This window comes from Pseudophryne corroboree, chromosome 2 (assembly GCF_028390025.1).
Source record: "Pseudophryne corroboree isolate aPseCor3 chromosome 2, aPseCor3.hap2, whole genome shotgun sequence".
Classification (NCBI taxonomy): Eukaryota; Metazoa; Chordata; class Amphibia; order Anura; family Myobatrachidae; genus Pseudophryne; species Pseudophryne corroboree.
Window position 1 is genome coordinate 876,618,946 of NC_086445.1, and position 24,430 is coordinate 876,643,375.

The 24,430-nt window shown below is 47.4% G+C and overlaps 1 protein-coding gene across 1 annotated transcript in view; it reads left to right on the plus strand.

The window, feature by feature from the left end:
* Window positions 1-13,945: 13,945 nt before the first annotated feature.
* SSH2 (slingshot protein phosphatase 2) overlaps window positions 13,946-24,430 on the plus strand; it is a 393,857-nt gene continuing 383,372 nt past the window's right edge. Inside the window, exon 1 of the mRNA XM_063955961.1 lies at window positions 13,946-14,422. Within this exon, the coding sequence (XP_063812031.1) occupies window positions 14,360-14,422 (63 nt within the window). The 5' untranslated portion in view covers window positions 13,946-14,359. The remainder of the gene's footprint in view (window positions 14,423-24,430) is intronic.

A 24,430-nucleotide genomic window follows, 5' to 3' on the forward strand; every position in this document is an offset into this window, starting at 1 on the left:
AGTAAAATCTTATTTTCTCTGACGTCCTAAGTGGATGCTGGGACTCCGTAAGGACCATGGGGATTATACCAAAGCTCCCAAACGGGCGGGAGAGTGCGGATGACTCTGCAGCACCGAATGAGCAAACTCTAGGTCCTCCTCAGCCAGGGTATCAAACTTGTAGACTCTTGCAAAAATGTTTGAACCCGACCAAGAAACAGCTCGTCAAATTTGTAAAGCCGAGACCCCTCGGGCAGCCGCCCAAGAAGAGCCCACTTTCCTCGTGGAATGGGCTTTTACAGATTTAGGGTGCGGCAGTCCATCCGCAGAATGTGCAAGTTGAATCGTGCTACAGATCCAGCGAGCAATAGTCTGCTTAGAAGCAGGAGCACCCAGCTTGTTGGGTGCATACAGGATAAATAGCGAGTCAGTTTTCCTGACTCCAGCCGTCCTGGAAACATATACTTTTCAGGGCCCTGACTACGTCCAGTAACTTGGAATCCTCCAAGTCCCAAGTAACCGCAGGCACGACAATAGGTTGGTTCACATGAAAAACTGATACCACCTTAGGAAGGAATTGGGAACGAGTCCTCAATTCCGCCTTATCCATATAAAATACAGATAAGGGTTTTTGCATGACAAAGCCGCCAATTCTGATACACGCCTGGCCGACGCCAAGGCCCACAGCATGACCACTTTCCACGTGAGGTATTGTAGCTCCACGGATTTAAGTGGATCAACCCAATGCGACTTCAGGAAATCCAACACTACGTTGAGATCCCACGGTGCCACTGGAGGCACAAACGGGGGCTGACTATGCAGCACTCCCTTAACAAAAGTCTGAACTTCAGGCAGTGAAGCCAGTTCTACTTTTGGAAGAAAATCGATAGAGCCGAAATCTGGACCTTAATGGAACCCAATTTTAGGCCCATAGTCACCTCTGACTGTAGGAAGTGCAGAAATCGACCTAGCTGAAATTCCTCCTTTGGGGCCTTCCTGGCCTCACAGCACGCAACATATTTCCGCCATATGCGGTGATAATGGTTTGCGTTCACTTCTTTCCTAGCTTTAATTAGCGTAGGGATAACTTCCTCCGGAATGCCCTTTTCCTTCAGGATCCGGCGTTCAACCGCCATGCCGTCAAACGCAGCCGCGGTACGTCTTGGAACAGACATGCCCCCTGCTGCAGCAGGTCCTGTCTGAGCGGCAGAGGCCATGGGTCCTCTGAGATCATTTCTTGGAGTTCTGGGTACCAAGCTCTTCTTGGCCAATCCGGAACAATGAGTATAGTTCTTACTCCTCTCCTTCTTATTATTCTCATTACCCTGGGTATGAGAGGCAGAGAAGGGAACACATACACCGACTGGTACACCCACTGTGTTACCAGAGCGTCCACAGCTATCGCCTGAGGGTCCCTTGACCTGGCGCAATATCTTTGTAGCTTTTTGTTGAGGCGGGACGCCATCATGTCCACCTGTGGCCTTTCCCAACGGTGTACAATCATTTGGAAGACTTCTGGATGAAGTCCCCACTCTCCCGGGTGGAGGTCGTGTCTGCTGAGAAAGTCTGCTTCTCAGTTGTCCGCTCCGGGAATGAACACTGCTGACAGTGCTAACACATGATTTTCCGCCCATCGGAGAATCCTTGTGGCTTCTGCCATCGCCATCCTGCTTCTTGTGCCGCCCTGTCGGTTTACATGAGCGACCGCCGTGATGTTGTCTGACTGGATCAGCACCGGCCGGTGTTGAAGCAGGGGTCTAGCCTGACTTAGGGCATTGTAAATGGCCATTAGTTCCAGAATATTTATGTGTAGGGAAGTCTCCTGACTTTTCCATAGGCCTTGGAAGTTTCTTCCCTGTGTGACTGCCCCCCAGCCTCGAAGGCTGGCATCCGTGGTCACCAGGACCCAGTCCTGTATGCCGAATCTGCGGCCCCCTAGAAGATGAGCACTCTGCAGCCACCACAACAGCGACACCCTGGCCCTTGGAGACAGGGTTATCCGCCGATGCATCTGAAGATGCGACCCGGACCACTTGTCCAACAGATCCCACTGGAAGATCCTTGCATGGGACCTGGCGAATGGAATTTCTTCGTAAGAAGCTACCATCTTTCCCAGGGCTCGCGTGCATTGATGCACCGACACCTGTACTTGTATTAGGAGGTCTCTGTCTAGAGACGACAACTCCTTGGACTTCTCCTCTGGGAGAAATTCTTTTTATCCTGTTCTGTGTCCAGAATCATACCCAGGAACAGTAGACGCGTCATAGAAACCAGCTGCGACTTTGGAATATTCAGAATCCAGCCGTGCTGTTGTAGCACTTCCCGAGATAGTGCTACTCCGACGAACAACTGCTCCCTGGACCTCGCCTTTATAAGGAGATCGTCCAAGTACGGGATAATTATTTCGGCCATTACCTTGGTAAATACCCTCGGTGCCGGGGACAGACCAACGGCAACGTCTGGAATTGGTAATGACAATCCTGTACCACAATTTTGAGGTACTCCTGGTGAAGAGGGTAAATAGGGACATGCAGGTAAGCATCCTTGATGTCCAGTGATACCATGAAATTCTCCAGGCTTGCAATAATCGCCCTGAGCAATTCCATTTTGAACTTGAACCTACGTATATAAGTGGAAGAAGTGGGGGATAGGGGTACCGGCGACCTGTGTTGTTTAAAAAGTATATACTAAAAAATCTTTAAATTTATGAGCCAAAAAATATATATATAAAAATATTCAAATTTAATAAGATATAAAAGTTAATAAATAAAAGTACAAATTTTCAACAGATAAAATTATATAAATATAAGGTAGGAGATAAGACTTAGCTTAAAAAATAGGCAGGGGGTCAGTGCAGGGAACCCAACGCGTTTCGTCACATATGACTTCTTCAAAGGGTAGGGACAGAATGATTCCTTAAGCCTATTTATACCCTTACATACTGGGTAAGGAGTTGTGACATCACAGATGGTCAGGTGATTCAATCTCAGAGTCTCACATAAAGATACACATGATGGTGGTTGTTAAACATCACTGCAAACTATGGGTGTTATTTGGGGCACATCCTCATCTAAAACGAGTGGTTTAAAAGTTCAAATAGTGTAAATATACTGTTTTAGAGTGATTAATACGTTAAATAGCGGCACTTCCGCCACACTTCCGGTGACGGAGGCCGCGGGTCACATGACTTCGGGCACTTCCGCCCCACTTCCTGTGCGCGTCTGCGCATGCGCCGGCGGCGGGACCCGATCTCTGTATCTGCGCATGCGCCGGCGGCGGGACCCGATCTCCGTGTCCGCGCATGCGCCGGCGGCGGGACCTGATCTCTATGTCCATGTTTAGTATGTTCAGCTTTGTCTCTTCCGTATTTTGTCAGCAGTTTTCTCCTCCACGGCGGCCATTTTCGTGTGTGGAAAGTCCATAGAGATCAAAGGAATTGCGGCGGCCATTTTGTTGTAGTTTCAGGAGACCCATATTAATTTCATTTGGAAGACCCAAACAACTGCTCCCTGGACCTCGCCTTTATAAGGAGATCGTCCAAGTACGGGATAATTATTTCGGCCATTACCTTGGTAAATACCCTCGGTGCCGGGGACAGACCAACGGCAACGTCTGGAATTGGTAATGACAATCCTGTACCACAATTTTGAGGTACTCCTGGTGAAGAGGGTAAATAGGGACATGCAGGTAAGCATCCTTGATGTCCAGTGATACCATGAAATTCTCCAGGCTTGCAATAATCGCCCTGAGCAATTCCATTTTGAACTTGAACCTTCGTATATAAGTGTTCAAGGATTTCAATTTTAGAATGGGTCTCACCGAACCGTCTGGTTTCGGTACCACAACATGTTGGAATAGTAACCCCGGCCTTGTTGAAGGAGGGGTACCTTGATTTCACCTGCTGGAAGTACAGCTTGTGAATTGCCGCCAGTACTACCTCCCTTTCTCCGAGGGCAGCAGGCAAGGCTGATGTGAGGTAACGGCGAGGGGGAGTCGCCTCGAACTCCAGCCTGTATCCCTGTGATACTACTTGCAGAACCTAGGGATCCACCTGTGGGCAAGCCCACTGGTCACTGAAGTTCCCGAGACGCGCCCCCACCGCACCTGTCTCCACCTGTGGAGCCCCAACGTCATGCGGTGGACTCAGAGGAAGCGGGGGAAGATTTTTAATCCTGGGAACTGGCTGTCTGGTGCAGCTTTTTCCTTCTTCCCTTGTCTCTGTGCAGAAAGGAAGCGCCTTTGACCCGCTTGCTTTTCTGAAGCCGAAAGTACTGTACCTGAAAATACGGTGCTTTCTTAGGCTGTGAGGAAACCTGAGGTAAAAATTTTTCTTCCCAGCTGTTGCTGTGGATACGAGGTCCCAGAGACCATCCCCAAACAATTCCTCACCGTTATAAGGCAGAATCTCCATGTGCCTTTTAAAGGCAGCATCACCTGTCCACTGCCGGGTCTCTAATACCCTCCTGACAGAATGGACATTGCATTAATTCTGGATGCCAGCCGGCAAATATCCCTCTGTGCATCCTTCATATATAAGACGACGTCTTTAATATGCTCTATGTTAGCAAAATATTAACCCTGTCTAGGGTATTAATATTATCTGACAGGGTATCAGACCACGCTGCAGCAGCACTATTTATGCTGAGGCAATTGCAGGTCTCAGTATAGAACCTGAGTGTGTATATACAGACTTCAGGATAGCCTCCTGCTTTTAATCAGCAGGCTCCTTCAAGGTGGCCGTATCCTAAGACGGCAGTGCCACCTTTTTTGACAAACGTGTGAGCGCCTTATCCACCCTAGGGGATATCTCCCAACGTGACCTATCCTCTGGCGGGAAAGGGTACGCCATCAGTAACTTTTTAGAAATGACCAGTTTCTTATCGGGGGAACCCACGCTTCTTTACACACTTCATTCACTCATCTGATGGGGGAACAAAACACTGGCTGCTTTTTCTCCCCAAAAATAAAACCCCTTTTATGTGGTACTTGGGTTCATGTCAGAAATGTGTAACACGTTTTTCATTGCCGAGATCATGTAACGGATGTTCCTAGTGGATTGTGTATATATCTCAACCTCGTCGACACTGGAGTCAGACACCGTGTCGACATCTGTGTCTGCCATCTGAGGTAACGGGCGTTTTTTGAGCCCCTGATGGCCTTTGAGACGCCTGGGCAGGCGCGGGCTGAGAAGCCGGCTGTCCCACAGCTGTTACGTCATCCAGCCTTTTATGTAAGGAGTTGACATTGTCGGTTAATACTTTCCACCTATCCATCCACTCTGGTGTCGGCCCCACAGGGGGCGAAATCCCATTTATCGGCCTCTGCTCCGCCTCCACGTAACCTTCCTCATCCAACATGTCGACGCAGCCGTACCGACACACCGCACACACACAGGGAATGCTCTGACTGAGGACAGGACCCCACAAAGTCCTTTGGGGAGACAGAGAGAGAGTATGCCAGCACACACCAGAGCGCTATATAATGCAGGGATTAACACTATAACTGAGTGATTTTTCCCCCAATAGCTGCTTGTATACACATATTGCGCCTAAATTTAGTGCCCCCCCTCTCTTTTTAACCCTTTGAGCCTGAAAACTACAGGGGAGAGCCTGGGGAGCTGTCTTCCAGCTGCACTGTGAAGAAAAAATGGCGCCAGTGTGCTGAGGGAGATAGCCCCGCCCCTTTTTCGGCTGACTTTTCTCTCGCTTTTTTCATGGATTCTGGCAGGGGTAATTTATCACATATATAGCCCTGGGACTATATATTGTGATGATTTGCCAGCCAAGGTGTCTTATATTGCCCTCAGGGCGCCCCCCCCCCCCCCCCCCCCAGCACCCTGCACCCATCAGTGACCGGAGTGTGAGGTGTGCATGAGGAGCAATGGCGCACAGCTGCAGTGCTGTGCGCTACCTTGTTGAAGACAGAAGTCTTCTGCCGCCGATTTTCCAGAACACTTCTTGCTTCTGGCTCTGTAAAGGGGCCGGCGGCGCGGCTCCGGGACCGAACACCAAGGTCGGGTCCTGCGGTCGATCCCTCTGGAGCTAATGGTGTCCAGTAGCCTAAGAAGCCCAAACTACCACCAGTTAGGTAGGTTCGCTTCTTCTCCCCTTAGTCCCTCGCTGCAGTGAGTCTGTTGCCAGCAGATCTCACTGTAAAATAAAAAACCTAAAATATACTTTCTTTCTAGGAGCTCAGGAGAGCCCCTAGTGTGCATCCAGCTCAGCCGGGCACAAGATTCTAACTGAGGTCTGGAGGAGGGTCATAGTGGGAGGAGCCAGTGCACACCAGGTAGTCCTAAAGCTTTCTTTAGTTGTGCCCAGTCTCCTGCGGAGCCGCTATTCCCCATGGTCCTTACGGAGTCCCAGCATCCACATAGGACGTCAGAGAAATACACATAGAAAAATAAAATGATTTATCTTGTCACATGCAAGAATAGCAGCAGCCTCTGTACTACTTACACACTGGGACAGTACTCAGGAGGACTCTGTGTGTATCTCTAGACCCAAATGGTTTAGTTACATAACAGTTTACACAGGACTGAGACACCCAGGCAGAGAAGAGGAATAGCTGGGATCCCTGTGTCACTTACAGCTCTCTCCACCCTCCTATCTCTCCTCTGGTCAGAAAGCTCCATTGGTAGCTCATGAAACATGATATTCCTGTGTCTCTGCCTGTACTGCATACTGTCCTGATCACATTCTGGCTGCTGGTTCTGCTGCTGCTTAACAGGTAAAGCTAGTGATGTCAGTGTGATCTGGCCGGGGGGCCCTCTGACAAAGGAGGGCCCGGGGTACAGCATGCCCTGCATCCCCCCCTTAATCTGGCTACGCTGTACACTAAACTTGTTATTAGCCAAAGTGCAAATGAAAGGAGCAAAATGTGTCCTATTGAAAGGATGTAACAATACCAGATGTCTGTAACCTCAGATGCCACCATCTTGCTCAGTAAACATATGCACTTTGCGGGAAATCTGGGGGCACTTGCACAAGTTTGGCGCACGGTACTAAAGTACATCCTTCAGTCATATGCGGATGGAAGTTGCTACAAGAGCATCCTGTAATATGGATGACCCTATGGTGTCAAAAGTACATTTTAGTGTTATTTGTAGGTCTGATGGCCAATATATCTTCAGATATATATTGGCACATCTGGCTGTGTATGGCCGGTGCGTACATTGCTGTGGGGTGCTGACATCACAGCTGGGGGGGCAATTCAAATGGTTTCTTGGATCGGCCGCTCAGTCGGCGTGATGGTAGGTCTGACGATGAGTCGGTCAAGTGTGTAACGAGCCATAGGATGCTCCGGGTAGTGCTCTGCTTACCAGATGGTGGCCCTCTCCTGGATGTGGCGTCATGATATTACGGGCTTTGGGAGCGGAGGCAGCACAGGGTGCACTGCCACCCTGTCATGGCGCTGCATACACTGCATCATAATGGAGCCAACCAGCCAACCAAATGAATGTGCTGCGCTGTAATTGTTCAGAATTAAATTGTTCACATCCTGATGGTTTGGTTCTGAATTCTATCCCTTACTTCCGACCATCGATCAGCCAACTATGACCAACTTAGGGCAGACATTATCAGAGACTGTGCCTTCAAACTAGCTCACCCTTAAATGTTATCACTCCCACAGTGGCAATAGCTTGTTATGAACAATTACATTTTTTTTTTTTTACATGTAATACATAAAGATCATACCAGTAATTTTATTTTCCTGTTGACTCATGATTTATTACAGTTTAACAAGCTGAGGAATTAACACAATGCGCATGCAAATGATAATGGAAAATGTGACCTTTATGCAGTGCACTGTAGACATTATAGGATAATGTAAGCGCCATATTAAACCAATTATGTTTATAATGTATAATAAGAATTTACTTACCGATAATTCTATTTCTCATAGTCCGTAGTGGATGCTGGGACTCCGTCAGGACCATGGGGAATAGCGGGCTCCGCAGGAGACAGGGCACATCTAAATAAAGCTTTTAGGATCACATGGTGCGTACTGGCTCCTCCCCCTATGACCCTCCTCCAAGCCTCAGTTAGGTACTGTGCCCGGACGAGCGTACACAATAAGGAAGGATCTTGAATCCCGGGTAAGACTCATACCAGCCACACCAATCACACCGTACAACTTGTGATCTGAACCCAGTTAACAGTATGATAACAAAAAACGAAGTAGCCTCTGAAAAGATGGCTCACAACAATAGTAATAACCCGATCTTTGTAACAATAACTATGTACAAGTATTGCAGACAATCCGCACTTGGGATGGGCGCCCAGCATCCACTACGGACTATGAGAAATAGAATTATCGGTAAGTAAATTCTTGTTTTCTCTAACGTCCTAGTGGATGCTGGGACTCCGTCAGGACCATGGGGATTATACCAAAGCTCCCAAACGGGCGGGAGAGTGCGGATGACTCTGCAGCACCGAATGAGAGAACTCCAGGTCCTCCTTAGCCAGAGTATCAAATTTGTAAAATTTTACAAACGTGTTCTCCCCTGACCACGTAGCTGCTCTGCAAAGTTGTAATGCCGAGACCCCTCGGGCAGCCGCCCAAGATGAGCCCACTTTCCTTGTGGAGTGGGCCTTTACAGATTTAGGCTGTGGCAGGCCTGCCACAGAATGTGCAAGTTGGATTGTGCTACAGATCCAACGTGCAATCGTCTGTTTAGACGCAGGAGCACCCATCTTGTTGGGTGCATACAATATAAACAACGAGTCAGATTTTCTGACTCCAGCTGTCCTTGAAATATATATTTTTAATGCTCTGACAACGTCCAGTAACTTGGAGTCCTCCAAGTCGCTAGTAGCCGCAGGCACCACAATAGGCTGGTTCAAGTGAAAAGCCGAAACCACCTTAGGGAGAAAATGAGGACGTGTCCGCAGTTCTGCCCTGTCCGAATGGAAAATCAGATATGGGCTTTTGTATGATAAAGCCGCCAACTCTGAAACTCTCCTGGCTGAAGCCAGGGCCAATAGCATGGTTACCTTCCATGTAAGGTATTTTAAATCTACCGATTTTAGAGGCTCAAACCAATGAGATTTGAGAAAATTCAAAACTACGTTCAAATCCCACGGTGCCACTGGAGGCACTATTGGGGGTTGTATATGTAGTACACCTTTGACAAAAGTTTGTACTTCAGGCACTGATGCCAATTCCTTCTGGAAGAAGATTGATAAGGCCGAAATTTGAACTTTAATGGACCCCAATTTTAGGCCCATAGACAATCCTGCTTGCAGGAAATGTAAGAATCGACCCAATTGAAATTCTTCCGTTGGAGCCTTCTTGGCCTCACACCACGCAACATATTTTCGCCAAATGCGGTGATAATGTTGTACAGTCACTTCCTTTCTAGCCTTAATCAAGGTAGGAATAACTTCCTCTGGAATGCCCTTTTCTTTTAGAATCCGGCGTTCAACCGCCATGCCGTCAAACGCAGACGCGGTAAGTCTTGGAACATACAAGGTCCCTGCTGAAGCAGATCCCTTCTTAGAGGTAGAGGCCATGGATCCTCCGTGAGCATCTCTTGAAGTTCCGGATACCAAGTTCTTCTTGGCCAGTCCGGAGCCACCAGTATTGTTCTTACTCCTCTTTTCCGTATAATTCTCAGTACCTTTGGTATGAGAGGCAGAGGAGGGAACACATACACTGACTGGTACACCCACGGTGTTACCAGAGCGTCCACAGCTATTGCCTGAGGGTCTCTTGACCTGGCGCAATATCTGTCCAATTTTTTGTTGAGGCGAGACGCCATCATGTCCACCTTTGGTCTTTCCCAACGGTTCACAATCATGTGGAAGACTTCTGGATGAAGTCCCCACTCTCCCGGGTGAAGGTCGTGTCTGCTGAGGAAGTCTGCTTCCCAGTTGTCCACTCCCGGGATGAACACTGCTGACAGTGCTATGACATGATTCTCCGCCCAGCGCAGAATCCTTGCAGCTTCTGTCATTGCTCTTCTGCTTCTCGTGCCGCCTTGTCGGTTTACGTGGGCGACTGCCGTGATGTTGTCCGACTGGATCAACACCGGCTGACCCTGAAGCAGCGATTTTGCCAGGCTTAGAGCATTGTAGATCGCTCTTAGCTCCAGTATATTTATGTGAAGGGACGTCTCCAGGTTTGACCACACGCCCTGGAAGTTTCTTCCCTGTGTGACTGCTCCCCAGCCTCGTAGGCTGGCATCCGTAGTCACCAGGACCCAGTCCTGTATGCCGAATCTGCGGCCCTCTAACAGATGGGCACTCTGCAACCACCACAGGAGAGACAACCTTGTTCTTGGTGACAGTGTTATCCGCTGATGCATGTGCAGATGCGATCCGGACCATTTGTCCAGCAGATCCCACTGAAATGTCCGTGCATGGAATCTGCCGAATGGAATCGCTTCGTAAGAAGCCACCATCTTTCCCAGGACTCTTGTGCATTGATGTACTGACACAGTTCCTGGTTTTAGGAGGTTCCTGACAAGTTCGGATAACTCCCTTGCTTTCTCCTCCGGGAGAAACACCTTTTTCTGAACCGTGTCCAGAATCATTCCCAGGAACAGCAGACGAGTTGTCGGGGTCAATTGAGATTTTGGAAGATTCAGAATCCACCCGTGTTGCTGAAGCACTACCTGGGTTAGTGCTACACCGACTTCCAGCTGTTCTCTGGACTTTGCCCTTATCAGGAGATCGTCCAAGTAAGGGATAATTAATACGCCTTTTCTTCGTAGAAGAACCATCATTTCGGTCATTACCTTGGTAAAGACCCGAGGGGCCGTGGACAAACCAAACGGCAGCGTTTGAAACTGATAATGACAGTCTTGTATCACGAACCTGAGATAGCCTTGGTGTGAGGGGTAAATTGGGACATGCAGATAAGCATCTTTTATGTCCAGGGACACCATGAAGTCCCCTTCTTCCAGATTCGCTATCACTGCTCTGAGTGACTCCATCTTGAACTTGAATTTCTGTATGTACAGGTTCAAGGATTTCAGGTTTAGAATAGGTCTTACCGAACCGTCCGGCTTCGGTACCACAAATAGTGTGGAATAATACCCCTTTCCCTGTTGTAGGAGGGGTACCTTGACTATCACCTGCTGAGAATACAGCTTGTGAATGGCTTCCAAAACCGACGTCCTTTCTGAGGGAGACGTTGGTAAAGCAGACTTTAGGAACCGGCGAGGGGGAGACCTTTCGAACTCCAACATGTAACCCTGAGATATTATCTGCAGGATCCATGGGTCCACTTGTGAGCGAGCCCACTGATTGCTGAAAATCTTGAGTCGACCCCCCACCGCTCCTGAGTCCGCTTGTAAAGCCCCAGCGTCATGCTGATGGCTTTGTAGAACCCGGGGCGGGCTTCTGGTCCTGGGCAGGGGCTGCTTGCTGCCCTCTCTTACCCTTTCCTCTGCCTCGCGGCAGATAAGACTGTCCTTTTGGTCACTTGTTTTTATAGGAGCGAAAGGACTGCGGCTGAAAAGACGGTGTCTTTTTCTGTTGGGAGGGGGTCTGAGGTAAAAAAGTGGATTTGCCGGCAGTTGCCGTGGCCACCAGGTCCGAAAGACCGACCCCAAATAATTCCTCTCCTTTATATGGCAATACTTCCATATGCCTTTTGGAATCCGCATCACCTGACCACTGTCGCGTCCATAAACTTCTTCTGGCAGATATGGACATCGCGCTTACTCTTGATGCTAGAGTACAAATATCCCTCTGAGCATCTCGCATATAAAGAAAAGCATCCTTTAATTGCTCTAGAGTCAATAAAATACTGTCCCTATCCAGGGTATCAATATTTTCAGTCAGAGAATCCAACCACACTACCCCAGCACTGCACATCCAGGCTGAGGCTACTGCCGGTCGCAGTATAACACCAGTATGTGTGTATATACTCTTCAGTGTAGTTTCCAGCCTCCTATCTGCTGGATCCTTGAGGGCGGCCGTATCAGGAGACGGCAACGCCACTTGCTTTGATAAACGTGTGAGCGCCTTATCCACCCTAGGGGGTGTTTCCCAGCGCGCCCTAACCTCTGGTGGGAAAGGGTATAATGCCAATAACTTCTTGGAAATTAGCAGTTTTCTATCTGGGTTAACCCACGCTTCGTCACACACGTCATTCAATTCCTCTGATTCTGGAAAAGCTACAGGTAGTTTTTTCACCCCCCACATAATACCCCTTTTTGAGGTACCAGCAGTATCAGAGATCTGCAAAGCCTCCTTCATTGCCGTGATCATATAACGTGTGGCCCTATTGGAAAATACGTTTGTTTCTTCACCGTCGACACTAGATTCATCTGTGTCGGTACCCGTGTCGACTGACTGAGGTAAGGGACGTTTTACAGCCCCTGACGGTGTCTGAGACGCCTGAGCCGGTACTAACTGGTTTTCCGGCCGTCTCATTTCGTCAACTGACTTTTGTAATGTGCTAACATTATCACGTAATTCCATAACTAAAGCCATCCATTCCGGTGTCGACTCCCTAGGGGGTGACATCACCATTACCGGCAATTGCTCTGCCTCCACACCAACATCGTCCTCATACATGTCGACACACACGTACCGACACACAGCAGCCACACAGGGAATGCTCTAATCGAAGACAGGACCCTCTTAGCCCTTTGGGGAGACAGAGGGAGAGTTTGCCAGCACACACCAAAAGCGCTATAAATGTATATAAACAACCCTAGAAGGTGTTGTTTTTGATATAAGCGCTTTTAATATATCAATATCGCCAAATTATGCCCCCCTTCTCTTTGTTACCCTGTTTCTGTAGTGCAGTGCAGGGGAGAGTCCTGGGAGCCTTCCTCACCAGCGGAGCTGAGCAGGAAAATGGCGCTGAGTGCTGAGGAGAATAAGCTCCGCCCCTTTTTCGGCGGGCTTTTCTCCCGGGTTTTAAGAAAACTGGCCTGGGTTAAATACATACATATAGCCTTAATGGCTATATGTGATGTATTTATTTTGCCACTAAAGGTATTTAATATTGCTGCCCAGGGCGCCCCCAGCAGCGCCCTGCACCCTCCGTGACTGAATCAGTGAGACGTGTAGCAACAATGGCGCACAGCTGCAGTGCTGTGCGCTACCTTCATGAAGACTGAGGAGTCTTCTGCCGCCTGCTTTCCGGACCTCCGTCTTCAGCGTCTGTAAGGGGGATCGGCGGCGCGGCTCCGGGACGAACCCCAGGAGGACCTGTGTTCCGACTCCCTCTGGAGCTAAGTGTCCAGTAGCCTAAGACTCCAATCCATCCTGCACGCAGGTGAGTTGGAAATCTCTCCCCTAAGTCCCTCGATGCAGTGATCCTGTTGCCAGCAGGATTCACTGAGATTTAAACCTAAAAAAACTTTTTCTAAGCAGCTCTTTAGGAGAGCCACCTAGATTGCACCCTTCTCGAACGGGCACAAAAACCTAACTGAGGCTTGGAGGAGGGTCATAGGGGGAGGAGCCAGTACGCACCATGTGATCCTAAAAGCTTTATTTAGATGTGCCCTGTCTCCTGCGGAGCCCGCTATTCCCCATGGTCCTGACGGAGTCCCAGCATCCACTAGGACGTTAGAGAAACTAACAATATTTGTTTCAGATGTATTAAATGAAAACAGACAGAACATTACACAAACATTATTGTGCCCATTTATTGAAGTTGTCAGAGATCTGCCAGACGACTGAGGAATTGTGTGCCCTGATTATACTCCAGTGATAACATATTTGCCTATGTATATAATAATGGCTAACAAGGACTTATACCCTGTGCATATAGCTGTCTGACGTGTGATGTGATGATTTATAGCAGCGCTTTCCCCTGGGTAATAACTCCCATCTCTGAGGACGGTTCCCTGTGCTGGTATTATTCCCCGGGCAGGGCGGCGCTGGGATGTGACCCCCACACACCGTATATAACGCTAATAATAATGACACTCAGCGCTGGGAGCACCACACTGCGCACACCCGCGGCAGCGCCAGGGTTAACCACCCTTTCCTCGCTGCACGGCCGCAGCAGACAACAGGGTACATGAGGGTGACAGGCTGGCACCAGGCGCCGCGGGGGTTACAAGGCCTATGCCGGGCACCGGGAGCTCAGCGTGGCAGCAGGAACGCGTCTCAGAGCTAGGGTTACCCGCGACCCCAGCGCCGGAAGGGTTGAACGGGTGTGGCCAAGTGACGGCTGACAGTCTGCACATGCGCAGTCCGGTTCCCCGCACACCGCCGCTGCTGCCTCCGCTCTCAGTGTGTGTGGACGGGCGGCGGGTGTTAGGGGGTATCTGTTGGCGCCCGCAGGAGTCACCCTCCCCGGACACCTCTCCCTGGTCTCCTCTCTGGCCGGGATCACCGGAGTGCCGCCTGTGTTCCATGGGATAATAATGACAGCCCGGCCGCCACTACAGTGCTGCTCCCGCTACTAGATGGCTCTGGTTACCGTGCAGCGATCCCCCACCCCCAGCACGACCTCCAGCCCCTGCGTGTCGGTGAGTGATAAGGGGGATGATGGTCCGGGGTTCTTTTCACCCATTGTCTGGCACTGCCAGCTCTTCCTGTCGTGTACTGTCCACCGGCGCCTCACTGCGCATGCGTTACTTCTTCTTCTGCTGCTGCTGCTCGCCATCCTCTGCTTCCAGCCAGGCTGTCACAGTGCACCCCTGGGGTGCTGTCATCGTGCGCTTCATATGGATGCTGCAATCTGGGATGAGCCCTTCTGCTGCTGCTGCTCGCCATCCTCTGCTTCCAGCCAGGCTGTCACAGTGCACCCCTGGGGTGCTGTCATCGTGCGCTTCATATGGATGCTGCAATCTGGGATGAGCCCTGTGCCACCCCATCACTGTGCCCTCTATAGGGATACTACACCCTAGCTGAGCCCAGTGCTGCTCTGTCTCTGAAAATAAATAGGAATGCACCTAGGGAACTTTGTCCTTCCCTGTCCATGGGCACACTTCATAGGGATGCACCCTGTGCTGCCCTGTCACTGAGCACACTACATAGAGATGCACCCGTGCTGTCCTGTCCCTGAGAACACTATATAGAGACGCACCCTGTGCTGCCCTGTCACTGAGCACACTACTTAGGGATGCACCCTATGCTGCCCTGTCACTGAGCACACTATATACAGGGAAGCACCCTGTGCTGCCCTGTCACTGAGCACACTACAATAGGATGCCCCCTGTGCTGCCCTGTCACTGAGCACACTACATAGGGATGCACCCTGTGCTGCCCTGTCACTGGGCACACTACTTAGGGATGCACCCTATGCTGCCCTGTCACTGAGCACACTATATACAGGGAAGCACCCTGTGCTGCCCTGTCACTGAGCACACTATATACAGGGAAGCACCCTGTGCTGCCCTGTCACTGAGCACACTACATAGGGATGCACCCTGTGCTGCCCTGTCACTGAGCACACTACATAAGGTTGCACCCTGCGCTATCCTGTCACTGAGCACACTATATATAGGAATGCACCATATGTGGCCCTGTCACTGAGTACACTATATAAGGTTGCACCCTGTGCTGCCCTGTCACTGAGCACAGTATATATAGGAATGCACCGTATGTGGCCCTGTCACTGAGTACACTATATATAGGGATGCACCCTGTGCTGCCCTGTCACTGGGCACACTATATACAGGGAAGCACCCTATGCTGCCCTGTCACTGAGCACACTATATACAGGGAAGCACCCTGTGCTGCCCTGTCACTGAGCACACTATATACAGGGAAGCACCCTGTGCTGCCCTGTCACTGAGCACACTACATAAGGTTGCACCCTGTGCTGCCCTGTCACTGAGCACACTATATATAGGAATGCACCGTATGTGGCCCTGTCACTGAGTACACTATATATAGGGATGCACCCTGTGCTGCCCTGTCACTGGGCACACTATATATAGGGTGCACCACTACGCACTATTGGGATGCACCCTCTGCTGCCCAATCACTGTGCACTGTTGGGATGCACCCTCTGCTGCCCAGGCACTGTGCACTATTGGAATGTACCCTGTGCTGTCCTGTCACTGTGCACTACATAGAGATGTACCCTGGGAGCCCTGTGCTAACCTGTCAATGAACACTACATACCTGGGGATGCCCTGTGAGTGCAGTTCTGCTATGTCACTTGGAGCCTCAGGATACTCTCCAGCTTGGCTGCAATTCTTGTGCATGTGTGTACAATTATGTTTTGTGTAAAAGATGTTTTATACATCATTTAGGTTTCTTTAGGGTGTCAGTCATATCCACCAGTGAAAAGTCTGCGACTTCTGGAGAGTCTCTACCTGTCAGACATGGGCCCTATAACTTTGATCAGCAAGGATATGTGTGGTGGGCAGTGTGGAGATTTGTTTTGAGGTTCTAAATAAGTTGAGATACTTACCATATTTTATGTTGAATCCTGCAAATAATTAGATTTCTTTTATAGAAGTTACTATGCTCTTGATCTGCAGTGTGCACTGTGGAATTAAGTGGTTGACACCCATTGACAACTGCAGGTCAAAATTGGCCATGGAGACAAACCTGAAGTAGTCCTTGTCAAGTAGTATAGCTGATGAATATTACTCTTGGTTCGCTTATAATGATTTGTGTGCTTTGCCAGTCAGGATTTACGGCCTGATTGTGGACAGATTATATCTATGCAGTGTACACAAATGTGTGTCCAAATCCAGAAAATCTGACCATTTGGTGGTAAAGCCAAATGGTCATATTCTGGGAACCCAATTATGTTGTCAGCTGTTGACCAAACAGGTATAACAAATGTGTTCACCATGCTATAGCATTTTTAGCCAGGAGCGATTCATATCCGAACTTACATGAATCATTATTGTCCGTTATTGCGGATACCAAAATGTGGGGATGATACAGAAATTTATCCAATTAATTTGACACTTTTTTGATCAGTTTAACCATCTCCCTGCTTTTGGGACAAGCTACATGTGCAGCTCGAGGTTACAGTTGCTTGTGTAACCTAGCTCTAATACCAGCTTTGCAAGTAGGTTACGGAATGTTGATATGATCATTTTCACTAACAAAGTTCCGAAAAGAGAAATTACAAGAAAAACAAATTATATAATCAACACTGTAGTATGTATTTTCTTTTGAATTAATTGTGCTTTACTTTCTGTTTCTTATGACAGACAATAACATTCAATTGGGGATGGATTAATGAAGGGCACTCTATTGAACCCCAAATGTTCACTTGTGATTACAAGTAATTGGAATAAGCAATGTTGGATAAAACCTGCTTCGATGCAATGGTCCTTGCTAGTGGGAAGGGGGTGGTCTTCAGGTGGCCGTCTGTCGGGATACCGGCGCACATTATACCAGCGCCGGAATCCCGACAGCCGGCATACCGGCACTTTTTCTCCCTCTTGGGGGTCCACGACCCCCCTGGAGGGAGAATAAATAGCGTAGCGCGCCACCGTGCCGCAGCGCGTCGAGCGTAGCGAGCCCGCAAGGGGCTCATTTGCGCTTGCCACGCTGTCGGTATGCCGGCGGTCAGGCTTCCGGCGCCGGTATGCTGGTCGCCGGGAGCCCGGCCGCCGGCATACCCTACTACACCCGTGGGAAGGGTATGGTGTCATTGGAACCAATGGGTTACATTTAGGGGTCTGTTCATGAAGCAGAGAAAAGAGTGGAGAAGTGAGCCAGTGGAGAAGTTGCCCATGGCAACCAATCAGCATTGAAGTAACATTCATTTGCATGCTATACAATTGTACGGAGCAGCTGATTGGTTGCATTGGACATCTTCACAGGCTCACTTCTCCACTCTTTTCACTACTTCATGAATAGTTTTCATTATTTTACTAGTGTTATAAACATGTATTCTGATGCCAGTGAATGGTTTTAGCATAGATTATTTACTGTTACAATAGTAAAAGTGCTTTGAAATAGTACATTTATGTATCATGAAAGCTGCATGTGACGTCATTTTTAGGCCCACATCTGTATACATTTATCAAGGTCATGTCTGAGTATTTCAGTTATATGAAAAAATGTCGGAATTGTTACCCAGCTAATGAATAACATACCAGGGTAACATTACTTAGGCTGTTTATCGTTTCGACTTTTCTTTATGTTTAGCTTCTAGGTGGTTATTTTATACATACTACTTTTATTGTTTTAAAGGCCTAACCATGGAGCAGTAACACATATTTGTACTGTAACTTTATGTGCTTCCATTGATTCTACAGCAGGACTGTACATTGCTGTGGGAAGAAACTAAAATACAGTAAGGAAGGACCACCTCCCATTTTCAATGCATGATGTAGCAACACAACTAAATCCACATAATATAAATAAGTGTTCACTGGCAAGAAGACATCACAGTTTAGCACTCCTCCAATATATGCTGTGAAAAGGGGTAAAAAACACATGAAGTGCTTTAGCCATGTTTAAATGATTCTTTTCATGCATTACATTTTCATTCTACAATCTATTTGGAACCTATAAGAACTAATTTATTACATTTTTAATGTGCTTTTTAGGCAATATTTAGTGGCTGTAAATGGAAAAGATAAGGATGGATATTCCTGTTCATTTTAATATAGTCTAAGTGGCCTTGTGTACAGACTATATTGAATGGAAGTTTTAATATGTACAGCATTTAGGGTTTTCATTCTGTTACCTGCTGTTGGTGTAATTAAGTACTGTGTGATTTGTTAACGATGAACTCATTGGAAGTGATTTTTTTTTTTCGGGAGCCCCAAAACATTGGATTAGTTGCCCAAAGTGGTTAAATCTGACTAAAATACTGCTCACAACGCCACCTTGGGAGGCTGCAAGCAGAAATGTCGGCAACCGCTGTATTTGCACCCGAAAGGCAGAACAATTAAATGTCTGTTGGCGTTCGCCCTCTAGTGGTGGACAATCAAATAAAAAATTACATGTGACCTGGAAATTTGCCGTGTCTATCAGCCGGCAAATTCCTGGGTATCCGCTCCGTGACCCTGGTTGGTTCCTTTCACACATGCAGAAATCCTGGGTTGATGTGCGTTCACGTGCAAAAAGCCAGGATTTAGCTGCATGTGTGAAAGGGGTATAAGTAAAAGCTGTATAATGCCACAATTCCCCACATCCGTACCATTATTAATGGTATAGCTTTCCTTTCAGGATTTGTGGTTTACTCTAGTCCTCAGATTTTTTTTTTTTTTTGGGTGATCCCAACAATCGGGATGATTTTTTTCGGCAAATCGAAAGCGCCAACATGTGAGCTACAAACTAAGGGATTGATTTTTTTATTTTTATTTTTTTTAACGTAACTGATTTTCTGCCACCCCACACTGAATTTGCATACTGTGGGGCTGATTGGGCATCTGAAAATCCCGTCTAAACGGGACTTTTTAGATGCCAAAACAATGGTCACAATTCAAATGTGTTTGGGCAGCCAAACAGTAGACAGGTTCAGCCGCCTAAAATGGCTAAACCAGTCTAAACTACCTGTTTAGTTTGTCTAAACTCCCCTTTGGACACCCAAAGTGCCAAATTTGCACACATTTTTTCTCGCACCTCAGGATGATTACATTTCTTATTGTATGGGATATATGGTATGCTGTGTAAATTGTAAATGCTACATTAATTTTATACTACAAAGGTCGAAATTGCAACATTAACTTTGTCTTTTGCAGTTTTGTGCAATAATACACGCACATATATAGAAATATAGTTTATTATTATATTGTTTCTTATATCTATATTTTATGTAAAAGACAGACAACACATTTGCATTCTTTATTTTATTTGTCATCACTGTCCCTCACAATTATATTTGTATCTGGTGTGCTGATTTCGTGGTTAGCTCTCGCGCTGCCCTAAATTAGTGAACCGTGCTTGGAGCATTCAGTGAATACTTTTAACTTCACTTCCATCATAATTGTACCGTCACCCATTTCAAAGCCAGTGCTGCAGAATTTGTTACATACATGTGTCTCAAAAGCAATTGGTTAGTCATTGTTAGTGCGTAATATCATGATTAAATGAATCCAACGTTCTGTGATGTTAAATCCTGTTCACACTGCATGATACTTCAGGCAGCAGCTGTTACTATTATGTGTATTGTGTCCCACAGTTAATTATATCATACATTGGTCATAAACCTTGGACATGAAAATATACATTGTTGCATAAGTAACGATTTGTAAACATGCACCTGTAAATGCCTTGCCTGAAACATGTCCTTTATACAAAATGTGCTCAAGAGCTAATAGTTTAGAGGAAGACCACTATTGAAATGGTACTTGAGCTATACCTAGGCCTCTTATGGCTGTTGTAGCTGCTGTTACTGTGACAACCAAACGTGTGTAGTAAATTGATTTGTACAGTTGAAAATATTCTGCCAGTCCTCACAACCTAGATTTATGTGTAGAACTGTGCTGATTAAAAAAATACTATCTCTGCCTTTGCTATAAATCAAGCCAATTACAGTAGCTGAGCTTTCTAGGCTTGGTCCCTACTAGAGTTCTCTCTTTTTTTTTTTCTGCTGTCAAATAAGGCTTCATACCAATGCTGTGTCAGGTATACTGCGTTCTTCATCAGATGCTGGGTGAGCAGATCTCTGTGTATAGGGGGTCATTCCGAGTTGATTGCACGCTGCCGATTTTCGCAGCGATCAGGTACAAAACCGGCAAAACTGCGCATGCACCGCAATGCGCACGCGCGTCGTATGGGTACAAACAGCATCGTTGCTAAGCAGTGCTTCTAGCGACGAATCCATTCGCACAGCCGATCGCTAGGAGATTGACAGGAAGAGGGTGTTTATGGGTTTCAACTGACCGTTTTTTGGGAGTGGTAGGGAAAACGCAGGCGTGACCAGGCGTTTGCAGGACGGGTAACTGACGTCAATTCCGGGACCTCTGACGCTAGAATCATCGCACAGGATAAGTAACTACAGGGCTGGTCTTGTTTTGCACAAAATGTTTTTTTGTACCGCTCGGCTGCACATGCGATCGCACACTTGCAAAGCGAAAATACACTCCCCCCGTGGACGGCGACAATGTGTTTGCACGGCTGCTAAAAGTAGCTAGCGAGCGAACAACTCTGAATGAAGGCCATACTCTCTTCAGAACAACATGTTTTCCTGATTAGAAATTTGTTGCGCTCTAAAATGCCTGTTCTGCTGTGGTGAACAGTAAAGGAGGGTACACACTAATAGATGTATCTGCAGTTCAGTTGATCTGCAGATATAGCTATGGACGGATCGGGCAGTGTGTTGAGCATACACACTGGCCGATCCGTCGGGGACTGATGTCATGAACTGGCGCTCAGTTCAGCTGTCAGTCACCAACGGCTGCCGCAGCATGTGTATGGGTGGTCGGCTGATCGCCCGTACACACACGCAGCGATGCCCCAATATGTCGGTAGATATATTGGCTGTGCTGCAGGGCCGACGCGATATGTCTGTGAACGACAGAGTTCACAGACATATCGCCCATGTGTATAGGCCATAAGACCATAAGACTATACACACAGGGCCATAAGACTATCTGACAGCATACTGGCTAATCGTGCCTCGTCCAAAAAGTTCAGACAAGGTTCAGCGAACAATTAATAGAACGTTTAATCAGCTTGGTCCTTTAATTTTGTTATGGTAGAGTATCCTTTGTATTATTGGCATACAATTTCCCCAAACTTGTAAGGTATGTGGTTAAATTTGTTAGAGGTGTCCCCATAACTAGACTTCAACAAAATGGAAGCTAAATGCAACAGTGTGAAGCCCTCTTTTACCACGGATCAATAAATGGAGACTGTAGAGCCTGCGGATTCAGGTATAAATGTGGGGCACCAGTGATATTTGCAAGTTGGGCATGCTATACTGTTTGTCTGCTTGTGTACCAAAATTTAAACTCCATACAAAGCTGGTCACACGGCACTCAATTCAATTGTTTTACCCTGCTGCAGCCACTAAATGGCACCTGACGGGACATTTCAATTCTTGCTCCGTTCGGGCACGAATAGTCGCACAGGGAGAGGGGGACATTTTAGCTCGCTGCCTCCTGAGATGTGAGATACTGCAAGTCAGCACTTCGGGCTCTCAAATAGGAATTTGGGTGGTCAAAGCAGTACTTTAAATGGGTTTAGCTGCTTTGTTAACTAAACCCGGCACTTATGGGCGCACACATACGGCCCTTGCACCCTACTGGGGGATCAATTGAATTGTTTGATGGACGACAATTACATTTAGTTGCCCACAAAACAATTTCATTCCCTCGTAAATGTTTACAAAGTCTGTGGTTTAGGTGCCCTAAAGGCTGTTTAGCCACTATATGCGACTAAAACAGGTCTAATCGGGTACGACAAGTGCGTATGGCTGTACCGTAAGTGCTGCCTATAGCTGCACTTATTGGTTAATTTATGTTGTGTTTGATTCAGTTATCCCCATCAAGTGGAGTTAAATCACATCAAAATCTGTCTGTGTAAGATAGAAAGATGCATATAGTTGTGATTGGCTGGGCTCCACTTGCGTTTGATCTTCATTAAAAACAACAATAATTGAGATGCCAATGTCCGAGAGGTCATTAAAGGCTACTCCATTCATCTAAATGCTTTGAGCTTCTTTTAAACGCAAGAAAGTAGCGCTTGGAGAGCCGCAGTGCGTTTGAAAGTGTATGCTAACATTTTCAACACTGATTGTGTGGTCAGACCTGTTCATATGTATTGTAGACGCAATGAAAACACTACTAAGCCTGCGTAATTGAATTGTATAAGACCTTGCAGTGTGAAATAAAATAAAAATAAAACAGTTTGTGGCTGTGTTGGCAAACAAACAAAAGTCATTTTAAATGACCTGTGTATATGGGGGGGATCAGTACGAAATCCCGCTGGACGGGATCCCGGAGGTCGAAATACCGACACCGGAATCCCGACCAGCACAATCCCGACGGGTGTCGAGCGGAACGCAGCCCCTTGCGGGCTCGCTGCGCTCGCTACGCTCGGCACACTCATTTATTCTCCCTCTATGGGTGTCGTGGACACCCACGGAGGGAGAATATGTCGGGATTATGCCGGTCGGGATTCCGGTGTCGGTATTTCGACCGCCGGGATTCCGTCCGGCGAGATCTTGACCGCATCCCATATGGGGTACCTGAAACCATGTATATATTGACCAAATGGCTTACAGATAGCTTTTGTTTTAGTGCTGCATGACGCTGTCTATCATCTGCATTGACATTATTTTGTGCTATTTTTTTTTCTGCCTTGTTATGTCATCACTGCCCATGGCTGGGTGTGTGTATTACATTTAGCTGGGACACAGTGATCTGCCAGTTGTATCCTGCTGTTCCCAAGCCTGGTATAATAAACATTGCAGTTCCAAGAGGATTTTAAAGATGACCACTACCCATAAAGATAATGTTACAAAGATTTAATCACTATACAAACTTTATTTACAGTGCAATGGTTAACTTAAGAATATGCAATGTCCAGTGTTGCATCATTTTAACACTATGCACAATGGGCCTGATTCTTGTAAGGAGTAGATAGAAATAAATGGATCCAGGATGAAATACCGGTGGTCGGGATCCTGGCAGTGAGGAGACAGACGCCGCAATCACGATAGGTGGTGGCGTGGACCGCCACCCGAATGGGAATACGGGGCTTCAGTAGGTATTCCGACCGCTGGCATTTCCCGGCTGTCAGGATTCCGGCATCGGTATCCTGTCCACCGAGATCCCGACAGCAAAAGGAAGGAATCTGTGCAAATAAATTCATATGCAGCAGGAGGTGTCTGTAGGAGATAGATGCCTCCTAAATGCATCTGTGAGATTATAGTGCTGTATCTGAGGATGCAGCATGGGATGACCATCGTGAACATCAATCGTGACTCGCAATAGTAGACCTCAGTCAGTCTGCCTAAGCCAAAGCTTACTCGGACTAGCCATCTGATCCAATCAGCCGGGTCCATGAAGTCTGTTTTTGATGACGCAGACCCTGGGCTTACCAAGCCTATAGAATGGGGTCGACACGCCAAACAAACGGCACAGCATGCCCATCATGCTGTGGCTAGGGTGGGGGGGGGGGGGGGGGACGCAGACCACAAACCATCCGATATGTATGTAAACCATTGGGTTTGTGTACAAATCCAAATCGGGCCCCATGTTACTAAAATATGTACATTATGGACAAACTGAAGATTAAATTCCTACTAACTTATAAAATACTGCAGGCTAAGGATTCATTGATTCCTATGCTGTGTCATCTCAGCTTTGAAATACACTAGGCTGATAGGGAACACACATTACAGATGTTCTGCCTAGCTTCCATTGGGTCAAAAAATCATTACACCTGTGATTTTATTACAGACTTGCACGCTACTTTAATTGTGCAATCTTGGGGCGCTAGTTATGAGTAAACATCTAGAAGTACAGTTCTTACTCTGTACAGTACATGGTGATTTATCAACTAATTTGGACATCTTGGGGGTCATTCCGAGTTGTTCGCTCGGTAATTTTTTTCGCATCGCAGCGATTTTCCGCTTAGTGCGCATGCGCAATGTCCGC